Source organism: Ceratotherium simum, chromosome 11, assembly GCF_057802395.1.
Source record: "Ceratotherium simum simum isolate JZ-2026a chromosome 11, ASM5780239v1, whole genome shotgun sequence".
NCBI lineage: Eukaryota > Metazoa > Chordata > Mammalia > Perissodactyla > Rhinocerotidae > Ceratotherium > Ceratotherium simum.
Genome location: NC_141910.1, coordinates 75170016 through 75194802, shown reverse-complemented (window position 1 = coordinate 75194802; position 24787 = coordinate 75170016). Strand labels below are relative to the sequence as shown.

General features: G+C 48.8%; 1 protein-coding gene across 5 annotated transcripts in view; it reads left to right on the top strand.

The window, feature by feature from the left end:
* The window catches only part of SNTG2 (syntrophin gamma 2), a 327759-nt gene that overhangs the window by 280341 nt on the left and 22631 nt on the right, over window positions 1-24787 (top strand). For 4 of the 5 annotated variants that reach the window (XM_087437204.1, XM_087437201.1, XM_087437200.1 and 1 more), the window contains exons 15-16: window positions 13835-13927; window positions 21749-21859. In XM_087437204.1, coding sequence (XP_087293330.1) covers window positions 13835-13927; window positions 21749-21859 — 204 coding nt within the window. The remainder of the gene's footprint in view (window positions 1-13834; window positions 13928-21748; window positions 21860-24787) is intronic. The other variant, XM_087437202.1, reaches the window with a different exon arrangement.

Here is a 24787-nt window from a genome sequence, read left to right as displayed (position 1 = left end):
CTAGCTTTGCAGAGAAGAGCAGTGAGTAGTTTCAGGAAGACTTTGGACCTTGGGGAGAATTACTGTGTTAAAGTATTGATTGAGGCTGGGCCCTAATCAGGAATGTAGACCGGACTCGAAGGCCAAAATATGTAATAGCATACATTCCAATTTTAAATATTCTAAATGTTGTTCTCATGAACTGATTTGCCAATATTTTACTCAGGTTTTCATTATTCGCAGACTTGAACTTGCAATGCAGACTGAAGATTAGGCCTACCCCTTTATCTGTCCTCTACACGCAGGTGTGTGCACACACACACACGAGCACACACACCATGTGGGTTAACAACACACAGGAGCAGTCCACACACGATCGTCACAGTGGCTGAAGTGACAGGGCACAGGCTGTGTGCAGGAGCTGCTCCAGCCCTTCTGGGCACCCTCTCTTGTAAGTCGAGCTGGCTTTCCTGGGAGGTTCATGGACTCCCATTACAGGTGACGCAAGAAGGTACCTGTGTGCCCTGTGTGCCCAGGCCACACAGTCAGAGAATGTCAGAGCCAGGGTTTCCGCCCAGTGTCAGACTCCGGAACCTGAAGCTCAGATCTGGAGAGCTCTGGAGTGTGTGTGTGTGTGTGTGTGTCCGTGTGCATGTGTGTGTGTGTCTGTGCCCGTGTGTGTGTGTGTCTGTGCCCGTGCGCGTGTGTGTCTGTGTGTGTGTGCCCGTGTGTGTGTGTGTCTGTGCCCGTGTGCGTGTGTGTCTGTGTGTGTGTCTGTGCCCGTGTGTGTGTGTGTGTGTAAGGCTCAGTGCAGTGCGCCCTGCAGGAAGCTTTCCCAGGACACCAGAACTTGCACGGCTACTTTCTAAATTAAGTTTAAAATATAATCAAGAGGCATACAATACAGAGATTAAGACGGGAGTGGCCACAGGAGGGTGGCAGCTAAGCTAACATTCCGGAGCACCAGGTCCTGCATCTCAGATCCTCTGAGCTCAGCCCAGGGAGGCGGCTGCATGGGAGGAAAGCAGACCCTCTAGGCCGTGCAAGAACGCTTCCTGAGCCCCGGCCAGCCCAAGCTGCTACACGCCTCCGTGCCGGAGGAGGGGGTGTCGGTGCCCCTCCTTGCCCCCCACACCCCGCCCCGCACTGCTGCCCTGAATCCAGGGTCTTCCAGCGCGTTCCTCGATTAGGCAGGCTCCGGCCTCTGAGTCATCCTGGGCTCCCGTCTGCAGATCCTCACATCTGGGCGACTGCGTCCACTTAGGCCGAGGGTGCAACGTGGGGCGCTGTCCTTGGCTCCTGTTCGTCTCCTGTCAACTCCCAGACCATACACTAACTTGTCAATGGCAGAGACCACGCGTCCTTGTGTTCCTGCAGTGCATCGACACGGCTGTGGACGGTGCTGGAGTCCAGTCCCCACCAGGGCCTGGGGACACAACAGACTGTCCCCAACACGTTGTCTGGCCTTCATCACTGGGGCTCGTCGTGCACCCTGAGCTCCAGCCCACCCCCGATACAGCCTGCAGGTGGCCCTTGTCTGTGTCTGTCCACGACCTATTTATCGACTTTCCTCAGGGACGTAGTGTAACCCCCAGGCGGCAGGGACGCTGGTCGTTTTTGTATCCCGACAGTGCTGAGCAGATGACTGCTGAGAAATGTTTGGTGCATTCAGGTGACCTTAGGCATGCATACCTGTTTGCGGATTACACAGTTAAATAGCCAGGGTGTCTTCTCCAGCTGTTTGAATACACACAGAGCTGCTGATGAGAAAACGTGGCTGGACCGTTGGAGCTCTGCTCTTGGTGGAAATTTTGTTTTAAAACTAAATTGAGCAATCTCCATGGTGAATATTTGGAAGTCTCCAGAGTGAATCATTGACGTAAGCGTAATTGTGAGGAATGCTATTTAGTGCTGTTTTTGGTACAAAGGAGCCCTTCTGAATATTTCCCAGGGAGATACTGGAGTACCGACTGGGCTGCAGCTTGGTACTCATTCCTCTAAAAACCACTGTTGCTTAATTTAATTAAATGGGAACTAAGAGCAGTGCTTGTAATGTTTCTATTTCTGCTCCTTAATTTATTTCAGGGCTTAATCCAATCCTTCAGTTAGCATTCCTGTCAGGGAAGAGCACAGCCAGATTGGCTTTTATTGATTGTTCGCATTGCAGAGCTTCCTCCTTCCAGGCCTGGCATGTCACATGTGCTGCATATCCAGTCATTGCTCAGAACGTACATTGCAGAGAAGTAAGCAGTTCTCACAGAATTTGGTCATTCTCCCAGCAAATATGGTTGCTCACTGGGCTCTGCCGTGGATCTGCCCAGGGTCTCTGGACAAGTGAGTCTGGTCAACAGAGGGGCTTGTGATGCAGCCGTGGAAGCTCATGTGACTGAAAGGAACCTGCCCTTGGGAGAGGAGAGAATCTGAGCTTACGATGTGCCTTCTGCGCTGAGTGACAGCATGTCAATCTTGCCCCCTCTGTTCTCCCGTCTAAACGAGGAGTTGTTATTCTCCACATTTATGGAACACTGTACAGATTTAAAAATTGGGAAAACTTTAGCAATTTAACTTCTTGAGAGTAAAGCTACGGGGTGGGAAGAGAAACAGCATGTCCACGGGGCGTGAGGAACTCTGCTTGTGGAGGGGACGTTGGTTCTGAGCCAACGACAGCAGAGGTTGTGGGCAGTGTTGGTAACACACGCCTTTCCCAGCTCCTCACGTTTCTGCGTTGCTCTCCCTGGACAGAGGTTATAAATACATCTGCCGCATCTCTTGTTTATGGGGAAACTGGAAACTGTGAACACTGACCTGCAGTCACAACATCCAGACCCCGTCCTGGGCGTCCCTTACGGTGTCTCGCTGGGTGTGGGCGGCGTGGAGAGCAGCCGCTCCCTTGGTGCTGGCCGACGCAGTCAGCACAGGTGGCAAATTTAAGCAGAGAAATACTCTTGATTGTAAAGCTGAATGAGGAAACTATAAATAGCACCATCCTTACCGAGAGCGCTTAAATTCTTATTTGAAGATCAAGGTCTTGGGAGCAAAGCCACCCACAGCCTGGTGTTCCGACCCTGCGGGCCATGGCTCAGATGTCCCACAGAGCAAAAACAGGCCCACATAGCATTTCCACATAAAAGCTGGCAAGAGCTGTTGTCTCCTGTCCGTGGTTTTGTGGTTACTTTACTAGAAGAAAAGAGGGTTCTTCATAGTTGTAACTTTGAAAACAATGACCCATAACCCTCCCCTGCGTTATTCCTTGTGGCACAGTGACTAGGAGCGTGGGCTCCAGAACAGATGCCCAGGTTGAGTCCTAGCTTCCCCACCTGACAGCTCTAGGACCCTGAGCAAGTTATTAAACGTGTATTTGCCTCAGTTTCCTCATCTGTAAAATGGGAATTAATTTCCTAGGGTAGTTTTGGAACTTGTGAAGCTTATGATGTCACCTGGCACGTGGTAAGGGCCATACAAGTGTTTGCTGTCATTCCTCACTCGACAGATACTTATCCGGTAACACCTGTGTTTAGGGCTTGGGGATCCCCTTTGAACAAAACAGGCAAGTCTGTTCGTGGATCTTATGTCATATCAAGCCAGAACCTGAGTTCCGCGTCTCCAGGTGCCTGGGGCACGCCCTCCCCCCCGGAGTCCTGCTCTCCCCTCTTCCTTCCTGCTCGCGCCTGGGCGTTCTTCCTGGGCGTCTGGGCACACGTGCACGCAGCTGGCACTGCTCATCCTCCTTTCTGCACTATTTTTTCCTTCTCTATAATAATATATGTAACATGAAATTTACCATTTTAACCACTTTGAAGTGTACAATTCAGTGCATTCAGTCCATTTTCTCTTTGTCTTTCTATCCTTTATTTTATCTCCGCTTTATTGTTGGTATGCCATTGCCTCTGCTGGCTCTGGGTTTAGTTTGTTCTTTTTCTAGTTCCCTAGGGTGTAGAGTTAGGTTCCTGATTTGAGGTCTTTCTCCTTTTGGACTTAACGCAGTTTAAGCAGTTCAAAGCACTTACAGCAGAAAGCTTCCCTTTGGCGCTGCTCTCACTGGGCCCCGTGGTTTGCTGTGCTATGTTTTCATTTCATTTGTCTCAGATATCTCTCATTTCCCTGCGGTTTCTTCTTTACCCATTTGTTGTGTAAGATTGTGTTATTTCATTTCCACATATTTGTGGATTTTCCAGTTTTCCTTCTCCTATTGATTTCTAGTTTCAGTCCAATGTGATCAGAAAGGATAATTTGTGTGATTTCCGTCTTCTTAAATATATTCAGACTTGATTTGTGTCCGGACGTGTGGAGCAGGCCTCTTGACGGAGTTTGTCTCTAGGGAAAGGCTTTGTGTGGCATCAAGGCCACCACAGGGTGGCTTCCTTCTCGTCACTCACCAGGGAGTTAGAAAGGACGGCCTGGTGGACTGTTCTGTTTCTTGGACGATCCCAAACTGGAGCTCAGCCACACCCAGCTAGACTTGTGAGCTAAGAACATTCTAGATGTCCCTGAGCAGCAAAATCCAGGGGTCCAGGTCCAGGTGACCTCAGTGTGTTGAGACTGAGTCACTGTCACAGCCTCGTAGCTGACCGTTATATTCTTGACTATCCATTCTACACACCACTGCCAGTCTCGTCCTCTTCAAACACCGCTGGCCCGTGTCACCTTGTCTGTGGTCTTCAGTGGTCCTTCTGCCTGGGGGAGACAGCTGGGTGATACGCTGAACAGCTAGGAGTGTCCAGATGTTGGGGCCAGACCCCATGCAGATCCTGGTCCTGCCCCTCCCTGCGGAGGAGGCTTTGAGCATTTCACCCAATTTCTCTAAACGTGGCATATTTTATGCACCTAAATAGTTGACAGATGAGTGAATTTGTAAGAGAAGCTTAGTTTCCTCAGGTACAAAGTAGAAATACCTTAAGCTCCCTTAGGAGAAATCATGAGAGTTTCTAGAATAACAGATGATCCGACCTATGTTTAGAAAAGAATTTCAGATTGAAGACATCTCCAATCAGAAATGCAATAAGGAACCCCAAAGTCTGCTAATTCCAAGTGTAAATGGATTAGTCATTAGTCTTTTAAGCAAGGCAGTGGTCCTCAAGCCTGTATGGACATAAGCACTTTCTATCAACAATAAACAGTCATTTGAGGAATTGGATATTAAAATAAGGTGAGAAGTTCCAATAGGGATCATTGAACAAAATATCTTATTATCTTAAGAAATACAAGTCTAATTCCTTGGGTATGAGAGGGAAGTGAATTCCCTCACTTGTTTTATAAACTGCATACCGTCTGGAGGTAGAAATCAAGGCTGGAATACCATGAAAACACTCGCTAGGATGACACTCTTCGTAGGTTTCTGTCCCAGGCCCTGAAGAAGCAAACAGGTATGAGATGAGCCTGTTTTCTAGGTGCTCTCAAGGAGGAGTGGATTTGACCTGGGGTCTCTTTAGTTCCCTCTGTTTCACTGGAGCTTGGAGGATCAAACCCCGCGTCCGTCCCCCACACTACCTGGAGTGCTGGGAGGATCGCGATCTCAGTGGGTGTCTAAGGATGGAGGCCACGTGGGGTGAACTGGAGGCCCCTCTCTCTCCTGCGGGTCCCGGTTCCTGCACCTCCTGTGTGCTCATAAGCTGCGACCACGATGCTGAGTCTTGCTGTTTTCCACTCTCAAATGAAGATTAAAATGGCCCACACATCAGATGGGTGGTGTATTTACGTCGGTGTGACACGGGCCAGCATGGAGCCTGCACACGGTAGGCGGCCGTCTCCTCCTCATTTACTTCAATAACATCACCTTCCCAGAAAAGCTTTTCCCAGAGGTGCAGAAGCACTTACAGGGAGAGAGACTGAATAGACAGCATCCTCTCCAGTAAGTCACCCACCCCCTGCCTTACGTATCCTCCGTTTTAACCCTGGTCCCCAAAGGCGTTAGGTAACCACGTGGGAAAGCGAAGCCCAGAAATGTCGTGACTTGAGGAACTTTCAGCTGAAATAGAAACGGCAATTACAGAAGGCAGAGTCACCCGTCAGGACCACGGCAGGTAGACAGATGTCTTCACTTTCAGCTTCTATTCAGTGAACTGTGTGCTTCTTAACGTTGCCCACTACTGTGCTGATATTTGATTTACTTATCACAGAATTTGACAGAATAACCATAAAATCGCTAACCCACTGGTTCTCATTGCCTGCCAGGCACTGTTGTAAGAGCTTGTGTATTGATCGCCGCCATGCACGTCAGAACCATTGTCACCCCATTCTTCAGGTGACAAAGTGAGGGGTGGAGGGTTAGGTAACATCCCTGGGTTACCCTGCTCATAGGTGTGCAGGGAAGACCCCGGCAGCAGCTCCTGGGCAGTGACCTCTCTGCTAGGCCCCCTCTCACAAGTGTTTCACAAATCGGAGGAACCTTCCCTCCCTGTACTGGCAAAGCTGGAGAAAGGAGCTCACTGTCCACAGCAGCACAAGGAGGCGACCGCAGCCCCACCCACACTGGACCCGCCTTTCCTGTCTCACGGAAAGTCGAGAGGTTTCTGAATCACCTGCATTTTGCAGTTTCTCGATTTTCTACCCCAAATGACCTTCCCTGCGCATTGCTGTTTGTGGGAGCCCCTCTTCCGCGGAAAGACAGCACAGTGCGTGCTTCTGAGCACAAGATTTGGAGGCATCACATTTCTAAGAAAATCGTGGTCTTCATGGAGTTCCACTATTAACACAAAGCCTGGCTTCTAGAAGAGTCTGCTGTACTCACAGTAAACTGTGTTCCTGGAGTAAGGAGAGATGCCCATTTTTGCCCTTTCTGTGTCCATCCTAGTCACAGGACACAGAAACGATTTGACGCTCCCCAAGTAGCAGGACAGAGCGTGTGGCCTCACGGGGTTCCTGGGTGACGTCCTCGCTGCCCGTCACGCCAGCGCCACGTCCCGGGGATCGGCGATCTGGAGCAGCAGCAGCTCTGGAGGAATCCAAGGCAGCTTCTCCTGTTTTCCTCCATATTTCCCTGAGGGGAAGTGGCACAGTGAGCTCTGGCTTGCTCTGTTCTACTTTAAAGAACAGAAAATGATTCCACCACTCAAGGATCCGTGAGCCAATGTCCACCCAACCCGGTGCCCCTCTTCCTAACACATCTGCACGCAAGTGGAGGGAACAGGCTGCTGCTTGTTCCGGAAGAGCGATGCAAAATATAAAGTCACGTAAATATTTATGTTCCAGGGAAAACGTGCATCGGTTACTCTGCCTCGTGATATCTGGCACTGGGTCATCTCTGCGATGATAAATGCCTGCTGCGGCCATGCAGCTGTTGTGTGCGCTATATTTAAACATCACCCACATGTGACTAACAAAATCTCAGAGACGGAAGACGCCTGGGGCCTCGTCTTCTCTGAGAGCTGTCCTTCCGAGCTCCAGCAGGAGACAATCCAGCCTTTACCTGGAGACGCTAGGGCACAGGGACGTGGCCAAGAGCTCTCAGGATCGGAGCAGAGAAGGGAAGAAGGAGAGAGGGGAGCTTCACTTTGTTAGGTGGCAGAAAGTGTAAGTTAGTGTCACGGTGAGCTACCATTACACTTCCTAGACGGGCAAGATTACACGTGTGAAAACACCAAGTGTTGACAAGGAATGGCCACCAGAACTCGTAGACCCTGCCAGAAGAGGGTATGGATTAGGACCACAGTCTTCATTCCATTTATGTGAATTTCAGAAACATGTAACACTAAGGCATATTTGTGTAGGGCACCGTGTGCAGGATGCGGCCTGAAAGGGAACGGGCAGCAATGTGAAGACGTCAGTATGTGTGATGTACTTTATAACAAACTTTCATTAAAATAATAAAAATGTAAATAGAAGACAGGCTGAAGCAGCACCCACTCTAAAGCAGAGAAGCAGAATCAAAAGTCACTACGGGAAGTCATTGTGGAGCCGTGTAGCCTAATCACCAACCGGTGCCTCTGGGCCACCAGGCAGTGCTGGTTGTCCACCCCTTACCTCTGGGCTCTCTCCCTCTCTCCCCCCCACAATCCCTTTTCATCTCTCTACCCCACTCCACACACTTCTGTCTAATGAGGCACGCGCCAGGGAACGGGGGTCAGATAGATGGAAAAGTCCGACATGGATGCTTTCCCGGATCCCTCTGAAGTACTTGCTTGTGGGACTGTTCGTGGCCTTGCTAAACTAGTACTGTATTAGTTTCCTGGAGCTCCCTAACAAACACCACAAACTGGGGGGCTTAAATCAGCAGAAATGGATTCTCTCATTTCTGGAGGCCAGAAGTTCGACATGAGGAGTGGGCAGGGCCATGCTCCCTCTGAAGGCCCTGGAGGAGGATGCTTCTCGTCTTCCAGCTCCTGGTGGCTCCTGGCCATCTGGGTGTCTCCTGGGCTGCAGCTGCATCATCTGGTCTCTGCCTCCTCGTCACACGGTGTTCTCCTCCCTGTGGCTCTGTCTTCTCACGAGGACACGAGTCTTGTTGGATTGGGGCCCACCCTTGTCCCGTTTCACCTCATCTTAGAATGGGCACGCTTGCAGAAACCCTGTTTCCAATAGGGCCACGTTCACAGGAACCAGGGTTAGGACTTCAGCATGTCTTTAGAGGGGAGACACTTAACCCACAGGACCAACCCAGGAGGAATGTGGAGGCACATGGCTGCACAAGCTCGTGTGGCATTGCAGTGGCGAGTGCAGCAGTCAGGAGCTGGGACCCTGGGCCATGGGGCACACTGTGCTTCGGAGAACTTGGCCTCCCACTGTGAAACAGGAGAAAAGCGCCTGCCTCCTGAGGTCCCAGGAGACTGCAGTGTAAAGTCCTCAGGACCCGGACGTGTGCCTTGAGTTACAGCTGCTCTGAGTGCTGTGGAGAAGCCCTTGAGTCCACTTGGACACTTCTTGTTCGGCGTTCACTCCACAACCCGGACTGCGTAGACGGAAGAAAGCATTGGCCTCCGGGGCTCGTCGACCTCCAGACAGAAATGGAAAGTCAACCCCTCAGCACAGCCTGGACGTCACTCAGCACCCCCCCATGTCACTCACCCCCCCCGCCCTCCCCGCCCCTGGACTTCGGCAGGTGTGCACCCAGGACTCGAGTCACCGGATCTCACCTGGATGGGACTGCGGGTTCTCACCGTCACCGCAGTGCCCAGGCAGAGCCGGAGCTGCTTGTTCCCACAGGACGGCTCTCTCCGTGGGCTCCTGTCCTGTGCGCCTGGCTTCTCCAAACAGCTCTGCACTCCTTGTTTGGGTTTATCAATACATCCCTTCTTTAGCGCTTTTGTTAATTCTAGCCCTTCTTTTAAACACGTTGTGCATGTTCCCACAACACTCAAAAGGCTAATCTCCATGCCTTATATATTAACGGCACCAGACTGAATTTTTTAACGTCGTCGAAAGTAAACTTGAATGTGCTATTTAACACCGTTTGTTATCTCAGCCCGATTCAGTTCACAGTCTACTGTCTATCAGAAGCTGTTGTAGTCTTGATTGTCCTGATTTTCCGCCACCGTAGCACATTTAGCTTTCTACAGTGTCGGAAGACCAAGGGGAGGGTGGTGCTGTGCTGCAGCCTGGGACCCCGGCCGTGATTCAGCTGACCGTGCACAGGGGCGTCAGCAAATGGGCCGGGAACGCTGCCATCCGGGCAGGTTAGACCCACAGCCGGCCCTCCACGCTCAGTCCAGCCTCGATTTCTTCAAACACCACAACCAAACCCAACCAGCCTGGCCCGTGCGAGCGAGGCTCGTAGGGGCTGCGGGCAGCTCGAGGCGCCTCTGGGCTCTTTCCCCCCACGAACTCCCTGCAGCGGGGACCCTGCGCACTCCCCGGGACTGCGATGATGGCACAAGGCAGGCCCGCCACAGTGCCGAGCAGCAGCTGTCCACGCCGGGACCCCACGCCGGGGCACAGGCTGTGCCCACTGTGCCACCTGCCCCGCTGCGCCTGCGGGCCAGGGTGGTGACAGAAAGCCTCGCCTCTGTCACACTCTGCTGGTGCCAGCTCACGTTTGCCCTGAGTGAAGAACTAAATCACAAGACCAGCGCCGGGCGCCACAGGAGATGCCCAGCTGGACTCTCAATAGTGTCAGGGGAAGAGGGAGAATCTCCTTCTGCCCTTTTTCTTAAGGTTCTTATGTCTGGCCAAATAATTAACAAGACAGGTTAGCATGAGAAAATAATACCAAGTTTAATAACATGTATACATGGGAGAAAGCAGGGACACTGCGTTTCTCAACACAAGAGCAGAAATTCTCATCTTAAATACCATGTTCAGCCAACAACAAAGGAGGATGTTGGGGGTGGGGGGAGTCAGTTACAGGAGATTACCACTAAAGCACAGTAAACAAGAGTAAGGTTATTATGCAGATTTAAGGCCTCACCTTCCACATTGATAAGTTTCTAGAAAGGAGATCATCCCCCCTCTTCCCAATACAGAGAGGGAGATACCTTTACAAATGGAGATTTCCCTTATAAATGTAAATGATTATCTGGCAACTCCTCACAGGGCCATCCAGAGAATGTGGCCAGAGAGACGGAACTTCCGATAAGATGGGCTTGTTGGTGCCTTTCCTATTATAATCTCTATCCTACATTATCTTTACAGCCATCATGATAGATCTGTTCCAGGAAGGAGCCACCATGTCAAATTCTTTAGGCAGTTAGTGGGGGAGGTCAAATGTCCCTCAGAGAAAAAAATCAAGGTAAAGAGATAGATTTCAGGGTGGCCAAATCTTGATCTCCCACAATAGCAATCGAGTTAATTTTTGTTTATTTATTTATTTTTATTTTTTGTGAGGAAGATCAGCCCTGAGCTAACATCCATGCTAATCCTCCTCTTTTGCTGAGGAAGACCGGCTCTGAGCTAACCTCTATTGCCAATCCTCCTCCTTTTTTTCCCCCAAAGCCCCAGTAGATAGTTGTATGTCATAGTTGCACATGGTCTCAGCATGGCCGGAGAAGCGGTGCATCGGTGCGCACCCGGGATCTGAACCCGGGCTGCCAGCAGCGGAGTGCACACACTTAACCGCTAAGCCACGGGGCCAGCCCCGAGTTAATTTTTAAATGTTGGTTTTATTAAATTAGTGTCTCATGTAGTGGCCACTAACTCAGCAAATAAGCTTTTTTAACAAATTAATTAATTGGAAGGTGGAGTAAAGGCGCTTTCTCTGTCCCTCCCACTAAGCACGACTGAGGTGTCTCTGGAAGGTGGAGAGAAGGCCGACCAGCGAGGGGCCCTGGGGCCCGAGGCCCCTCGGGGCTGAGGGTGGAGGGCCTGTGCCTTCTTTCCCGCATGTCCCAGACTTGGGCTGAAGAAGCTGCAACCCGGAAACAGGGGCGGGTGCAGACCCGAAAAGCCCCACGAACGCTGCTCCCTCCAGCCCGAGGACTGGGAAGGGCAGCCCAGCAAGACAGAAAGCTTCCAGACAATGACTGCTCTGCTCCACCAAACACCACAGAAAACACCACGGCCCCCGAGCCCCTCAGCCACAGCCAGGCAGGAGCCTAGACCTGCAGCGCCCCCAGGCTGGGACGTGGCTGCCCAAACCCACCAGTGCTGTCAGAGAGCCGAGGGGGGCCAGGACTTTGGTCCCCGCCCAGCAGGAATGAGAACCCCCCCGCCCCCGTGGGTGGTGTCAGGAGCGGAGTGGACGGTTAGAATTGCACCGTCGCCCGTGCTGTCAGTGGAGATGTGTGGGGCCCAGTAGCAACGGGGACCCCGTACCCACAGAGGCCAGGCGAGCAACCTGGGCTTCCACCTCACCTGTCGGTGACGTGGCAGCCCCCTTCCCCTGCGGAAGATGCGTCAGAGAAAGTCAGTTAAAACAGAGGGTTTAAGTAAGATCATGGACCTCATAATACGCGACGTCCAGGTTTCAGTGCAGAGTCAGTCCTCGTTCCAAGAACCAGGAAGAACCCGGGCTGAATGAGAAGTGAATAAATGCCGACAGGAAGATGACTCGAATCTCTGCACATCTGTGCTTTTGCCTACGTGCGTGCGTGTGTGTGTGTGTGTGTGTGTCTGTGTGAGAGCTGGCCCCTGTGTGTGTGTGTGTGTGAGTGTGTGTGTGTGTATGAGAGAGAGAAATGGCTGCTGTGTGTGTGTCTGTGTGAGAGCTGGCCCCTGTGTGTGTGTGTGTGTGTGTGTGTGTATGAGAGAGAGAAATGGCTGCTGTGGGTGTGTGTGTCTGTGTTAGAGCTGGCCCCTGTGCGTGTGTGTGTGTGTGTGTGTATGAGAGAGAGAAATGGCTGCTGTGTCTGTGTGTGTTTGTGTGAGAGCTGGCTCCTGTGTGTGTGTGTGTGTGTGTGTGTGTGTATGAGAGAGAGAAATGGCCGCTGTGTGTGTGTGTGTCTGTGTGAGAGCTGGCCCCTGTGTGTGTGTGTGTGTGTGTGTGTGTATGAGAGAGAGAAATGGCCGCTGTGTGTGTGTGTGTCTGTGTGGGAGCTGGCCCCTGTGTGTGTGTGTGTCTGTGTGTAGAGAGCTGGCTGCTGTGTGTGTGTGTGTGTGTGTATGAGAGAGAGAAATGGCCGCGCTGTGTGTGTGTGTGTCTGTGTGAGAGCTGGCCCCTGTGTGTGTGTGTGTGTGTGTGTGTATGAGAGAGAGAAATGGCTGCTGTGTGTGTGTGTGTGTCTGTGTGAGAGCTGGCCCCTGTGTGTCTGTGTGTGTCTGTGTGGGAGCTGGCCCCTGTGTGTGTGTGTGTGTGTATGAGAGAGAGAAATGGCCGCGCTGTGTGTGTGTGTGTCTGTGTGAGAGCTGGCCCCTGTGTGTGTGTGTGTGTGTGTGTGTATGAGAGAGAGAAATGGCTGCTGTGTGTGTGTGTGTCTGTGTGAGAGCTGGCCCCTGTGTGTGTGTGTGTATGAGAGAGAGAAATGGCCGCTGTGTGTGTGTGTGTCTGTGTGAGAGCTCGCCCCTGTGTGTGTATGAGTGTGTGTATGAGAGAGAGAAATGGCTGCTGTGTGTGTGTGTGTCTGTGTGAGAGCTGGCCCCTGTGTGTCTGTGTGTGTCTGTGTGAGAGCTGGCCCCTGTGTGTGTATGAGTGTGTGTATGAGAGAGAGAAATGGCCGCTGTGTGTGTGTGTCTGTGTGAGAGCTGGCCCCTGTGTGTGTGTGTGTATGAGAGAGAGAAATGGCCCCTGTGTGTGTGTGTGTGTCTGTGTGGGAGCTGGCCCCTGTGTGTGTGTGAGTGTGTGTGCCCAAGGCCTAACAGCATTGGTACCGTGAGCCCAGGTGCTTCACAGCTTTGGTTTCTCCCCATAAAAGGTCTTGTGTCAGCAGAGCCCCCACACCGGCCCTGGTGGGTGGACGGTGGACGCAGGAGCCACTGCAGCCTCTCACCTGGGAGGGGCCCCAGGCCTCCGTCCTTGGTGTTGGGTGTTGTCGCTGCTTCCGCTTTTCTGCCGTTGGTTGTTTTAAGGTGAACTGCTCTTCAGAATGCTTCCCAAGGAAAAGCAGGGTCTAGATGCTCCGGGAACTCACTTTCGGCCCTAACCTTCCATCGCGCCAGGCAACTTAAACGAGAGAAAAAAAATGAGCGTATGACAGAGGAGGTCTTTTTGAATGAGTTAGCAAACAAAAAACTTAGTAATCTGGTTGTTTTCAAAAACACTTTGCCAAGTAGAGATTTGCTGGGCTCTGTTGTGTTTATTTTCAGTTAGAGCGATGCCTGTACAGACTGTCCAACTTCTACACACAGACCAAAAGCGAGGCAGTAGTGGCTGTGTGCGGACTGTTTCTGCGGGTTTCCTGTGACGGGGCCTCCAGTGTCGCTCCACGTGGTTTGCATGTTATGACTTTTTAAAAAGTAGTTTCTGACCGTGGGGGAAAATACTATCACTACCTGATTGATGTTAAACAGCGTTATGAAAGAATGTTTTCTCAAAATTAACACTTTTTTCTAGTCCAAAACTTACACGTGCAGCTGGCAGGGAGAAGCGCGCTGCTTCACAGTGGACTTTGCCGTGGGATTCACCTGTTTCGACAGCAAGACGAAGGTAAGATGCCGAGCAGTCACTGTAAGGTAGCTCAGGCCCCACGATCTCCACCAGCCCCAGAGCCAGGCACTGTTGACCAGACCTCCTGGTGCCTGTGAACACCGTCTGTGTGGGCGTGGGGTGAGGAGGGAGAGGGAGCACAGTGTGCGCTTCCTAGGTCCTGCTCAAGGGAAGGTAAACACTGAGAAAAAACGTGAACTCCTGCCTGCGGTAAAACCTGGGCATTTTTGTTACAAGTAAAACAACACCGTCCCTGGGGGGTGAAGTCGAGTGCTGATCCCACGAATGCAAAGCTGCCAGTGGTTTTGGTTCTACTGGGCATTAAACTAGACCCGCCATGTGTGAGCCATGGGGAACTAGACCCGCATCCGTTAGCCTCTCTAAGAGACCTGGGTGTTCGCTAAGCGTTGAGAAAATGTTTTGCAAACATCAAGCCAATGTTTTGTCGTATAATATTCTTAAAAATCCACTCTCTGCTGATTCAGAATGAACGGATGGGAAAGCATCAGTGTGATAGATGCTGCCTTTACTATGGTCACTGCAGCACGCACGGGGGCTTCAGACCCCCCGTACCTGCCCTCCCGCAGCTCTGCGCACCATGGCTCAGCCAGCCTGTGCAGCGGGTCAGCACAGAACACATGAAGCCCTATGTCAGCTCCTACAAGTTGTCGCTCATTTCCTCACAGCTGTTTATTTCCAAACATCTGTGTTTTAAAGCCTTTGGATACTCTCGCCAATGATTTAATCATGGCAGTCAGCTCATGAGCCTGTGTGAAATTGTGCGCCTCTTCTTTAGAAGTTTGCCCTCACTTCTTTTCCGTTATTCTAGAGCAGTGGTTCCCATCGGGGCAGAATTTGCACCCTAGGAACATTTGGAAATGCCTGGAGACATTGTCTCGGCTTGGAGGGGAGTTTCTACTGGCATCTAGTGGATAGAGATTAGAGATGATGTTAAACATCCTACAGTGCACAGGATGGCCCCACACCAAGAGTGTTGTCAGCTCGACAGCCAACAGTGTGGAGCTGGGACCCTGGTCTAAGTAGGAGTCAGCATCCTCGACAGAATTCTGACCCAGAAACTCATCGTGGTCCTTGTCATTTTTCTTCCTCCCAGGAAAATGGTTAGGATATTTTTCTAGTAGGGGTCTACATAGTGTTCAGAATGATAATAAGATCTATTTGCATAAATACTTAATATTAAGAAGGATTTCGAGTCTCCGTCCAACATCAAGGTCACAGAGAGGGCAAACGGCTCCCCGTCCCCATGCAGGGGCCTGCCCACTGTACCTGGTCCACCACTCTGCTCCCCCACTACAGGCTCCCTGACCTGCTGTTCGTACTATTTGGTCTTAAGCTAGATCTGCACAATCTTATCAGATGCAACCTCTGAGACAAGTGAAATAACAAAGCAGCTGTCCTCGAGTAAGGAAGAAACCTGCACAATTTGTTAGCTATCAGGCCTGATTTGTCACTTCTGTTTTTTGCCGTATGTTTCAAGTAATCCTGTGCTTCAGGAAATCTAAACGGAGACTCTCCAAATTTCACCTGAAAAGCAGTTTTTCACCACCCTCCTAACTCCCGCCCGGGGGTCCGGTGTTCACTTCTCTGGCTGCACGTGCCAGCCTTGTCTGAAGGGCTGGAGACAAGGCCGCCCTAGAGGGAGCCCACGGGCTCTCTATCTGAAGAGCAAGGTGCTCACCAGGACACTTACCCTGTGTCAGCGCCCTGTGGGTGGTTCATTCCCAACCGGCAGGTCTGGTTCCTAGTGTACACAGGCCAAGCACCGGGCAAGCTGGCGTCTCACTATCTTCCTGTGGGTCCCACAGCATGTTCTTGCTCTCTTGGGGCCATACTGTACCCACCCACCTCTTTCACTGGCCAAGCCAGGCCAGGGGGAGCGTTAGTGATTGCGAGGCATTGTAAGAGGGAGTGCCTGGCACTATCCCTTCAGGGGACCCCCGCAGTCCCCCCAGCTATGGACATCAGAGTGAAAGGAAGTTGGTTCCCCAGGCTGGTGTTCCTGAGGGTGCTATCGGAAGAGCCAACTCAGACGGAGCAAACGACAAGACACAACCTCTCTAACATCCTGCCCAGACTCGAGCCTTCACACGTGTGGTTTGATCTGGACTGAGGGGCCTGGTTCCCCCAGAGCGACCGGGGCTCTCTGGGGAGCAGAGATGGGAGCAGAAGTTGGTGATTTAGGATGCCCACATACTCACCCCAACAACATCTTCTTACTTTAATCCATCCAGGGAATCTCCTTTCTTCCTGGGCTGCTCCAGGCCTTTCTCTCTTTAGGACACTGCTTCCTTGTTGACACACCCTCTCCGTCTCCCTGCTGTACTTTTTCCACACGGTCAGGCCGGTTTGTGCTCAGGGCCTGAAGAGGGGCTTCCCACCATTGTGTTCAGCACACTTCCCTGGTTAGCCCTAAAACTGATCAAGTGAAATTTTAAATGGCTATGATACGTTCTTAATGCTGTGCAAAGCTGGGCTGTGAACCCTTCAGGGTGAAGCTGTAATGTTTTAAATGCCCTTGTAACGGAACTGTACAACTAAACTAAGCCCTTGTAATTAAAATGTATTTATCTGTGGCCCTTACCCACCTCGCTCTGCTGAACGAAGGGGCTGTTGCTCAGCCAGCACGCCCCCGACTGTGTTAGAACAAGCCTGCAGGCTCCTCCGGCGGGACCTGGGGTCCTGTGTGGTGGGAGAGGAGGGCCTGGCACAGAGGAGCTCCTGGCTGGAGACGGGCTGAGCCTCCCCTGGAACCTGCTCCGGCCGAGCTTTCAGCCTCTTAGCACCTCCGCCTTTCAGGGAGACCTTCTTACCTTCCTCCGCTGAGTCTTTCACCCACTCAGTGTCAGTCTGCTCTCTTTAAGTCAAGTTTTCATAAAGTCTCAGTTAAGCCGTCTTTTTGCTCCTCTGAACCTCAGGTTCAGACACCGGGACCTTCTCCTCGCCTGTTTCCCGTTGGAGTTGAACGCCTGACTTCACATTTTTTATGTGGTTACTTCTTTATTTCAGAAAGTTCTGGCCTGATACTTATGTGTTTATTTTGTATTCAGACAGTAGCTGAAAATGAAAACAAAATATGACAGTATAAAAAGAAAACTGTTCCAGGGGCTTGTTTCTTGTATTCCTTAAAACTTTATTTTAGAATTTACAATATTCGAATTAATTTTCAAAAGCAAAGCTTTTCCAGATTAACTGTGAAGAATATACCAATAGGTTGCAAATCTATAAACTATTTATAATTTCAAGATGACACTTGTAAGTTCAGTGTAAACAGGTTTTTGATTATTTCTAGATGGATATGAAATAATTTTGAAAATAATTAATTATGAAATAATTATGAATAATTATGAAAATGATGTTTTCTTCATATGCCCTTTACATAAGTCATTATGAAAAACTAAGTAGATTTTTTGGCCCAGAAATATTTAGATTGCAATTTACCACACTTATTATTCACAAGATAGTTAGCACTTCTCTACTGTATTAGCCTGTTAGGTCAGACTATTTGTGTATTATTTCTGGGTCAAAACTAGACCCACAACATGGCAGCAATACTTAGTAACCAAATGCTTGTGAGAAAAGGGACTCTAAATTTTGAAAGCAGCCCAAATTTTAATGCTGGACGTGTGCACAGACATCCACCTCAGAAGCACAGGTGTGGTCAAATCTCCTAATTCCTCAACTCTATACTTGCCAGGGAGGGGGAGAGCAGTTATTTCCCAGCACGAATCCATTCGCCCTCAGCTCTCCTTTTTCAACACTGATAAAGAGCAGTTAAGCTGAAAAGATCCGAAATGACATGGGTAAAGAAATATGTTTGGCCACGGAAATTTTTCTGCACTTACAAAATAAATGGGAAGACCATTATCTGATATTTTTAAATTTCTAGACACTTTTAAAAAAATATTTAAACTAGAATAAACTAGAACTCCGGCCTGGCTGCCCCCACCCTCCACCTTCACTCCGGAAATGAGAGGGGCCTCTGCCCGGACAGAAGCATGTCACTGCCCATTCCCAAACTTGCATTAAGGCAAGCTGGGCGTCAAGATGATTATGTTCGCCTCTTTTTTCTTGCTCTCTCTGGTTTAGCACTAACTGATGCCCTATTTCTGTTGTAAGGAAGCAGAAGCAGGGGACAACAGCAACAAGAATGAGAAAACAGTGTAGACGACAGAGGAGCAACGCAAGTGGGGAAGCCGCGAGAGCCTCGAAGGAGACCCCAGTCTGCGCCCAGGCCCCTGCAGAGCTCCCCACAGCGCCCCACCCCCGCCCCCGCGGGACCCCGCCCCCGCAGCCCTCCTCCCCAAGTCACAGAGCCTGCACGCAGCCCACATTCGTGCAATCCAGAGTTGTTTGAGATCTAGAACCAAAGTGAACTTTCTCCACATTTACTCATTACTTGGGGGCGTATTGAAAAGCTGGCCTTGTCTCTGTCTGTTAACTTACATTTCAAATTTCCGTTCTACCATCTGGATGTTCCCCACACATAGCAAAAAAACGATGCTTCTCTGTTCGGGGTGATCGGTGGAGATGCTCATAAAAGTGTTCTGGGCCTGAGCCCCAAGGAGCCTGTTCTTCAGGCTGAAGCCCGACTATCTTGTGGGGCCGAGGTGTGACTAATGTGGAAGAACAGAGAGATCAGTTTTTGAAAAAGAAGAAAAAGTGGGGCCGGCCCGGTGACGTAGTGGTTAAGTGCTGCCTTTCGGCTTTGGCAGCCAGGGGTTCATAGGTTTGGATCCCGGGCGCGCACCGACGCACTGCTTATCAAGGCATGCTGTGGCGGGGTCCCATATAAAGTGGAGGAAGATGGGCACAGATGTTAGCTCAGGGCCAGTCTTCCTCAGCAAAAAGAGAAGGAGTGGCAGATGTTAGCTCAGGGCTGATCTTCCTCACAAAAAAAAAGAAGAAGAAGAAGAAAAACTGAAAAGGAATTGACTTTCTTGTGGGAGAAGAAATGAAAATCTGGCTTTGGCCTGACTGGGAAGGAGAAGAAAGTTTCTTCATCGCTGTTCAAGAAAATACCAAAAATGAATTTCGCTCTGACACCACAAGGCACTTCATCCTTTTATCCTCACGTCTTCTGGTAATGCTAGTTGAGCTATTACAATGAGGGAGTAAAATATACTTTCCAGTGTCAATATTTTAATAATTCAGATTTGCTACAAAGGAAGTGAACAGTGATTCATCATCATTAACAACCCGAAATCATAAAAATAAACATTAACGTTTCCTATAACATACACTTAACTATAAAACTGTTTTTAATTAGTAAAACCGTGGGAGAATGTTTCTGTCCTCGGAGATTGAGACCCGACAATCAGGATTCCCTCCAGCCTTTGGACGGCGGGTGGGGGTTCGGCCCCTACGTGCGTCCCAGGTTGTTGGTGGTACGGCTGCTATTAGGATCAGGGTCGGCAGAGACGCGTCTCTGGAGCCGCGTGAGTGGAAGAAGGCGGAATTCTGACCTCGCAAGTCCAGTCACGTCTTGCAGAAGAGCCCGGCGTCCTGAAACTAAACTATCACCCAGAACCACTTCTAGATAAAACGTGCAGAAATGTCATACGTGATGGAAGTAGCAAACTCTTTCTTTTTAGAAAAATGACCGTTTTAGGTACATGAAAGAAGAGTTCAGAAGGAGTTCCCAGAGGCCGCCACTGATGATCTGGGAAGTTCGGGCTGCGGAGGACACGCTGCTGCACTGCAGTCTGTTGGCCACGGCCACGGCCACGCACAAGCGCGGGGACCACGCCTGCTGCCCGTCCCTGCCCAGCACGTGCCGGACCGTTTGCACTGAATCCCGGTGCTTCATGGCAACGTGTGCTCTTGAGAAGCTGGTGAAAGGACTTGACTTACTTCGCCTAGAGCAAGGGCTGTGTTATAAAATTAGCACATGGCTTCAAGCCAGCGAACTGTGTCTGTGTGTCTTGAGGCAGCATTTTCCTCAAACCAGCCCTCACTTAGGATGGTTTCAGTATAAAAATAATGTACCCAAAAGAGAATAATGATATACCTGAAGCACTTAGTTGTGAGGACCATTTTGAATTCTTTAAGCAATAAGGGAGTTTTCGCACAGGTATTTTTACACGTTTTTTTGTATATAATACTTTAACAGCTGTTTATAGTGCTATGTAAATGTTAATTATTTAGGTAATTCCTAGACTTTTACCACTATTGAGCTCTTTTTCATAATCAAATTTGAACCAAAGACTGGGTGATTGCTGTTCACAGAGCCGTTTGAGTCTTGATCATTTTATGAGGAATTAGGCAAAACCATGATATCCAAGATTTCTCGGTTTCTGCTGATGACACGTTCAGGTGACTGCAGGTTCCTCACATGGAAGCTAGGAGTGGGCACCTTTAAAGGCAGGTGAGATGGGGGCTGTTTTAACTAAATTTTGGAGGCTAAAATCACAGCCGTCTTCCCCAGCCCCCAGAGGGGCTGAGTGATGCCCTGGGCGTCCGGGGCTGCGTGGAGACAGGAGGAGCTCCGGGAAGGGCCCTGTGCAGGGGCCTACAGAGCGAGAGGGGCTGCCCCAGCGCCAGTTCCCATCACCCTTCACAGATCTTCCAATTGTGCTGTTGGTGGTGGTTTCTTTGGCTTATTCCAGTTGCCCAGTGACACTTCTGGAACCTACACCATTCTGAATATTCTCATTCTGGACAGACTCTACTAATTCTAGTCTGAAAGGTCCCTAATGCCTGGAGTCAGGGCTCCTGGCCCTGTCCTAGTGGGAGGCATAGACTCAGCTTCCTCATCGTGAGAACGAGAGAGCTGGGGTAATTGTTCCCTAAGACCCTACATCACTCCACGTCTCTCAAAATCCAGAAGGAACATTGACACTTTGCCATGAAATGCAGAGACTGTGTTCAGCTGCAAGATTCTATATAAAAGAAAGCCGTGGCCAAGAACTGGAAGTCAGTGTGGGTGGTGAATAAACAGATCAAGGGGCAGATGGGGTAAAAGTGCCTTTGAAACTCTCCCTTTCTCCCCAACTCTTTGCTTGTTTGATACCTAGAGAAAAATATGTTCGTTATTTCAAAATAAATGCTTTTAATAGAAACTAAATCTATAGCTTGCTAAAAAATGAAGTGCCTATAATTAAAGACTATCTTTTATAAAAGATAGCCATTACATTTTTATTTGCTGCAGCCTTCTGTTTTATTAAAGAGTAAGAGTCTTTATTCATAGAGTACATTTCATCTTTCAAGTACCTTAGCAAACATTAAGTAATTTTTGCACTAGTATGAAGAGGTAATATTATCTACATTTTTCAACTTGTTTCAGGAGAAACTAATGTTAAGTGATTTGAACATAGCCTCAGATGGGGCGTGTCAAACGGGATTAAAGGTTTTCATTTTATCTGGACTCTAGACTGTGTCTCATATACTGTAGCAAGAAGTGGACCTTGTAGTGGATTTTTTAAAGTTTTACAAGCAGAAAAAGGAGTAATGATCTTGTGATGCTTTTAGACTGTGTACAGGAAAACCCATGAGAAAACCAGGAGGGTGGATAAGGGTAGAGTGGGAATGGGGAGAGAAGACTGGATGCTGGTGAGCTCTCCTGGCAGGTGGAACTCCAGGCTGACTGGAGTGGGAGAGAGAAAGCTGGGTGGTGTGAGGAGTTGAGTTCCCGTGGAATGAACAATGAGAAGAAGGTAGAGATTCTGACAAATCATCACATGCTCAGTGTAGATAATTAAGCAAATGTCTGCATTTAAATAGGTTATTTAATATATTAATATATGTTAATTAAATAAGTGAACTCTTGCTTCTAAATCACTAATTAATTTCATTCCTTTACAGAATGTGCTCTGGAGATTTAAATTCTCTCAGCTTAAAGGATCTTCAGATGATGGAAAAACTCGAGTAAAACTGCTCTTTCAGAATCTAGACACCAAACAAATCGAGATGAAGGTAGGAATGTAGTTTACCCTGCCACCCAACCACACATAATATAAAACCTAAATGAAAATTCCATTTCACACTACACGAGGGAAACAAACAAGTCAATCCTCAAGTGTGGACTCTTCTCAAAATTGCACAGCCAGCACGGCAGAGAGCCTGTATGATGCCTCCTCTTAGAGACTTTTATATCCCGAAATTGTAGCCATTGAAACACGTTATTTGATTCTACTAAAAATCACAAGTTTCTTAGTAAATATTAGCAGGAAATCAATATTTACAAATGTACAAGAAGCCAAAATCTAAAGGAAGAGTTTTACAAACTGCATTAAGTGTGTGATAAATTGCCTACGAGAGCAAGAAAAAACTACTCTGTTAATTGAAAGGATCTTAGACACAACATACAGATTCCTTGCACTGAGCTGTCATTCTGCTGTCAACAAGTACTGCTCTTTCCCATATTTTATGTATAGGTATATTGTCAACATCCCAATTTTAATGTAAACTAAAGACAAACTAAAGGATAATTTCAGTACACCAAAGAAAAAGAAAGAAAATACAGAAATGGGAGACCCATGAACACATTGTTTGGAAACAGATTGTCAACACTTTGCATACATTGTCTTCTGATAAAATTAATCAGAGGGACACATCACATGTGAGATTGTTACATCTGAATGTTTTGCATGAATTTTTAATATCTCTTCTTTTAGTTTAATGAAATAATGTTCCATAACTACCTTTTAAGTACAAGTGAAATTGTCAGAATTGCTTGACATTCTTATATTTTGAGAATGGATAAAATCACGATCTGAATGTTAACGCTATCAAGGCTGTTGGGTCATGAGGTATAGGACGGGGCAGCCGATGAGACAGCAGTTGTAGCACAGACTCGGGACACTGGGCTGTGATGGAGAGCCAGCCACCAACCACGTTCCCTGGACGGAGTCCGGGGGACGTTAGCGTCAGCAAAGTAGGAATCCTGAGACAGGGAGGGAGAGAGAGACTTGAAACAATTTTAACTGTGTATTTGGTATTTTATTTGCGTTGGTATGGCCGCCGTGGGTAACATTGGCCTGTCCTTCCTCTTCTTCTGGTTTATTTGTTTATCTACTTACCTAGGAGGGCTCCTGCGTGGGAGGTGTGCCGTCTCCTCTTTCGTGCTTAAGTCCTGTAAACTTCTGAACCCACTGCGGGAGAGCTTGGGAGGCCTTTGGAAAATGAGTTCTCCAGGGCGTCCTGAGACCTTTATGCCTGCAGTCTTCCAGTGACTCCCACCAGAGCGCCTCCTGTCCCGGGTCATGTCCCACTGCTTACGTGATATCTGAATATCCTTTTGACAGGCGATACCTGTTTCATTGGATTTGAAGATTTTTATTTTTATTTTTTATCGTTCAGTCAACTTTTGGTAATCTGTGTTAATGAAAGGAGTAGAAACACTGATACCCTAAACCAGACAGTTTTGAGTACATTGTGTTAAGTTGGAGGCATGTGTTTTGAAACAGACTCAGTTTCTTCATGGCACTTTGTTCAGAGTTCGTGTTTCCCCTTTCAGGTGATGGAAAAGAGAGAGAGCCCTGGAAAGCTGTAGAGCCACGGGGATGGGCACAGCATTTGCAGGGCTCGAAGCTTAACCAGTTTGCAGGGATCTATTTTATGAAAAAAAATACAAAATTGCAAATACAGTAACCTAAGTACCCTCAGAAATGAGTGTGAGACACATAAATACATCCCAGCAAACCCAAACTAAGTACACCTCCACCTCTCCTCGCCTTCACCAGGTTCCAGAACTGCCGACAGCCTCCTTGTGCTCCCCTAGGGGGCATGGGATGGAGGGATGTCGGGCAGAGAGACGGAGGTCTTAGCTAAGTGCAGGTAAAATAAGGACCAGGTGGGCCAACGCCCGGGCACCTCCCAGGGCTTTGCGGGGGTCTGTGCCTGTGAGAAGGCAAATGAAGATAAAAGTAATTTGCCAGTTACCCCACAGATTAGAAAACACGCTTCAGAGAGCCTCAATAAACAGTCCATGAATCGCAGCGAGTGTTTTAAGAAACTACCTCTAAGCTAAAGTTCTGCATTTATTACAGCTTATGAGACAGAGAAAAAGTTGGGAAATGGTGAGTGGGGAATCCAGATCCCTGAGAATCCTTGGGGTTGATGCTCCACTTAATCAAAGAGCCCTCCAGAGTGAATTCCTAACTGGGAATCAAAGCTATCACAAATATTAGGAGTGAGCAATATGTTCTTTTAGTAATCAAGAACATTTTATTGTCTCAATACGTCAATTATCCAAGAGTTTCAGAGAAAACTACATTAGTTGAATTTTCTAGTTAAATGAGTGATAACCAGGGAACGACTTTTCTTTTAATATTTATTGAAAATCTTTCTGGGGTATTTAACCAGAGCCCTGCCCTGTAATTAGTACATGATGACAATTCCTGAGTTTCTCCTGGGATCTGAGGGAGGCTTCTGGGGTTTTGGGAGCAGAGAGTGGAACATGCATTCTTGCCACCCACTGTTCATAAATGTGGCAGACGGTTCAGGAATTTAGGCCGACTCCAAAATAGTTCCAATGGCTGAAGATTTGGGGGTTGGTATTTTTTAAAGAAAGCATTTGTTTTTCCTCTTTTTACCTGTTTCTCCTAAAAAATAAAAAGAGTAGCATAAACTAGCTTTACTAAGTGAAGGATTTACTCCCCTACTCTCCTGCTTAGTTGGCTAGGTGTTACTTAGGTGAACTCCAGTGAGACTACAAGGACTACACTTGGAGCGTGCCAAGGGGCAGATGGTGCCCTTCCCTATTCCGCCTGCATTTTCCCCCAGCTCGCTCTTACGTGCGCTGTTTGTGTTTTACGTGGTTCCTCATGATTTCATTTCCGCCTCTAGGCCAGGTCACCAAAGGGCAGCTTTATTTTAGCTTTTTATCTTCAGCACTTAATA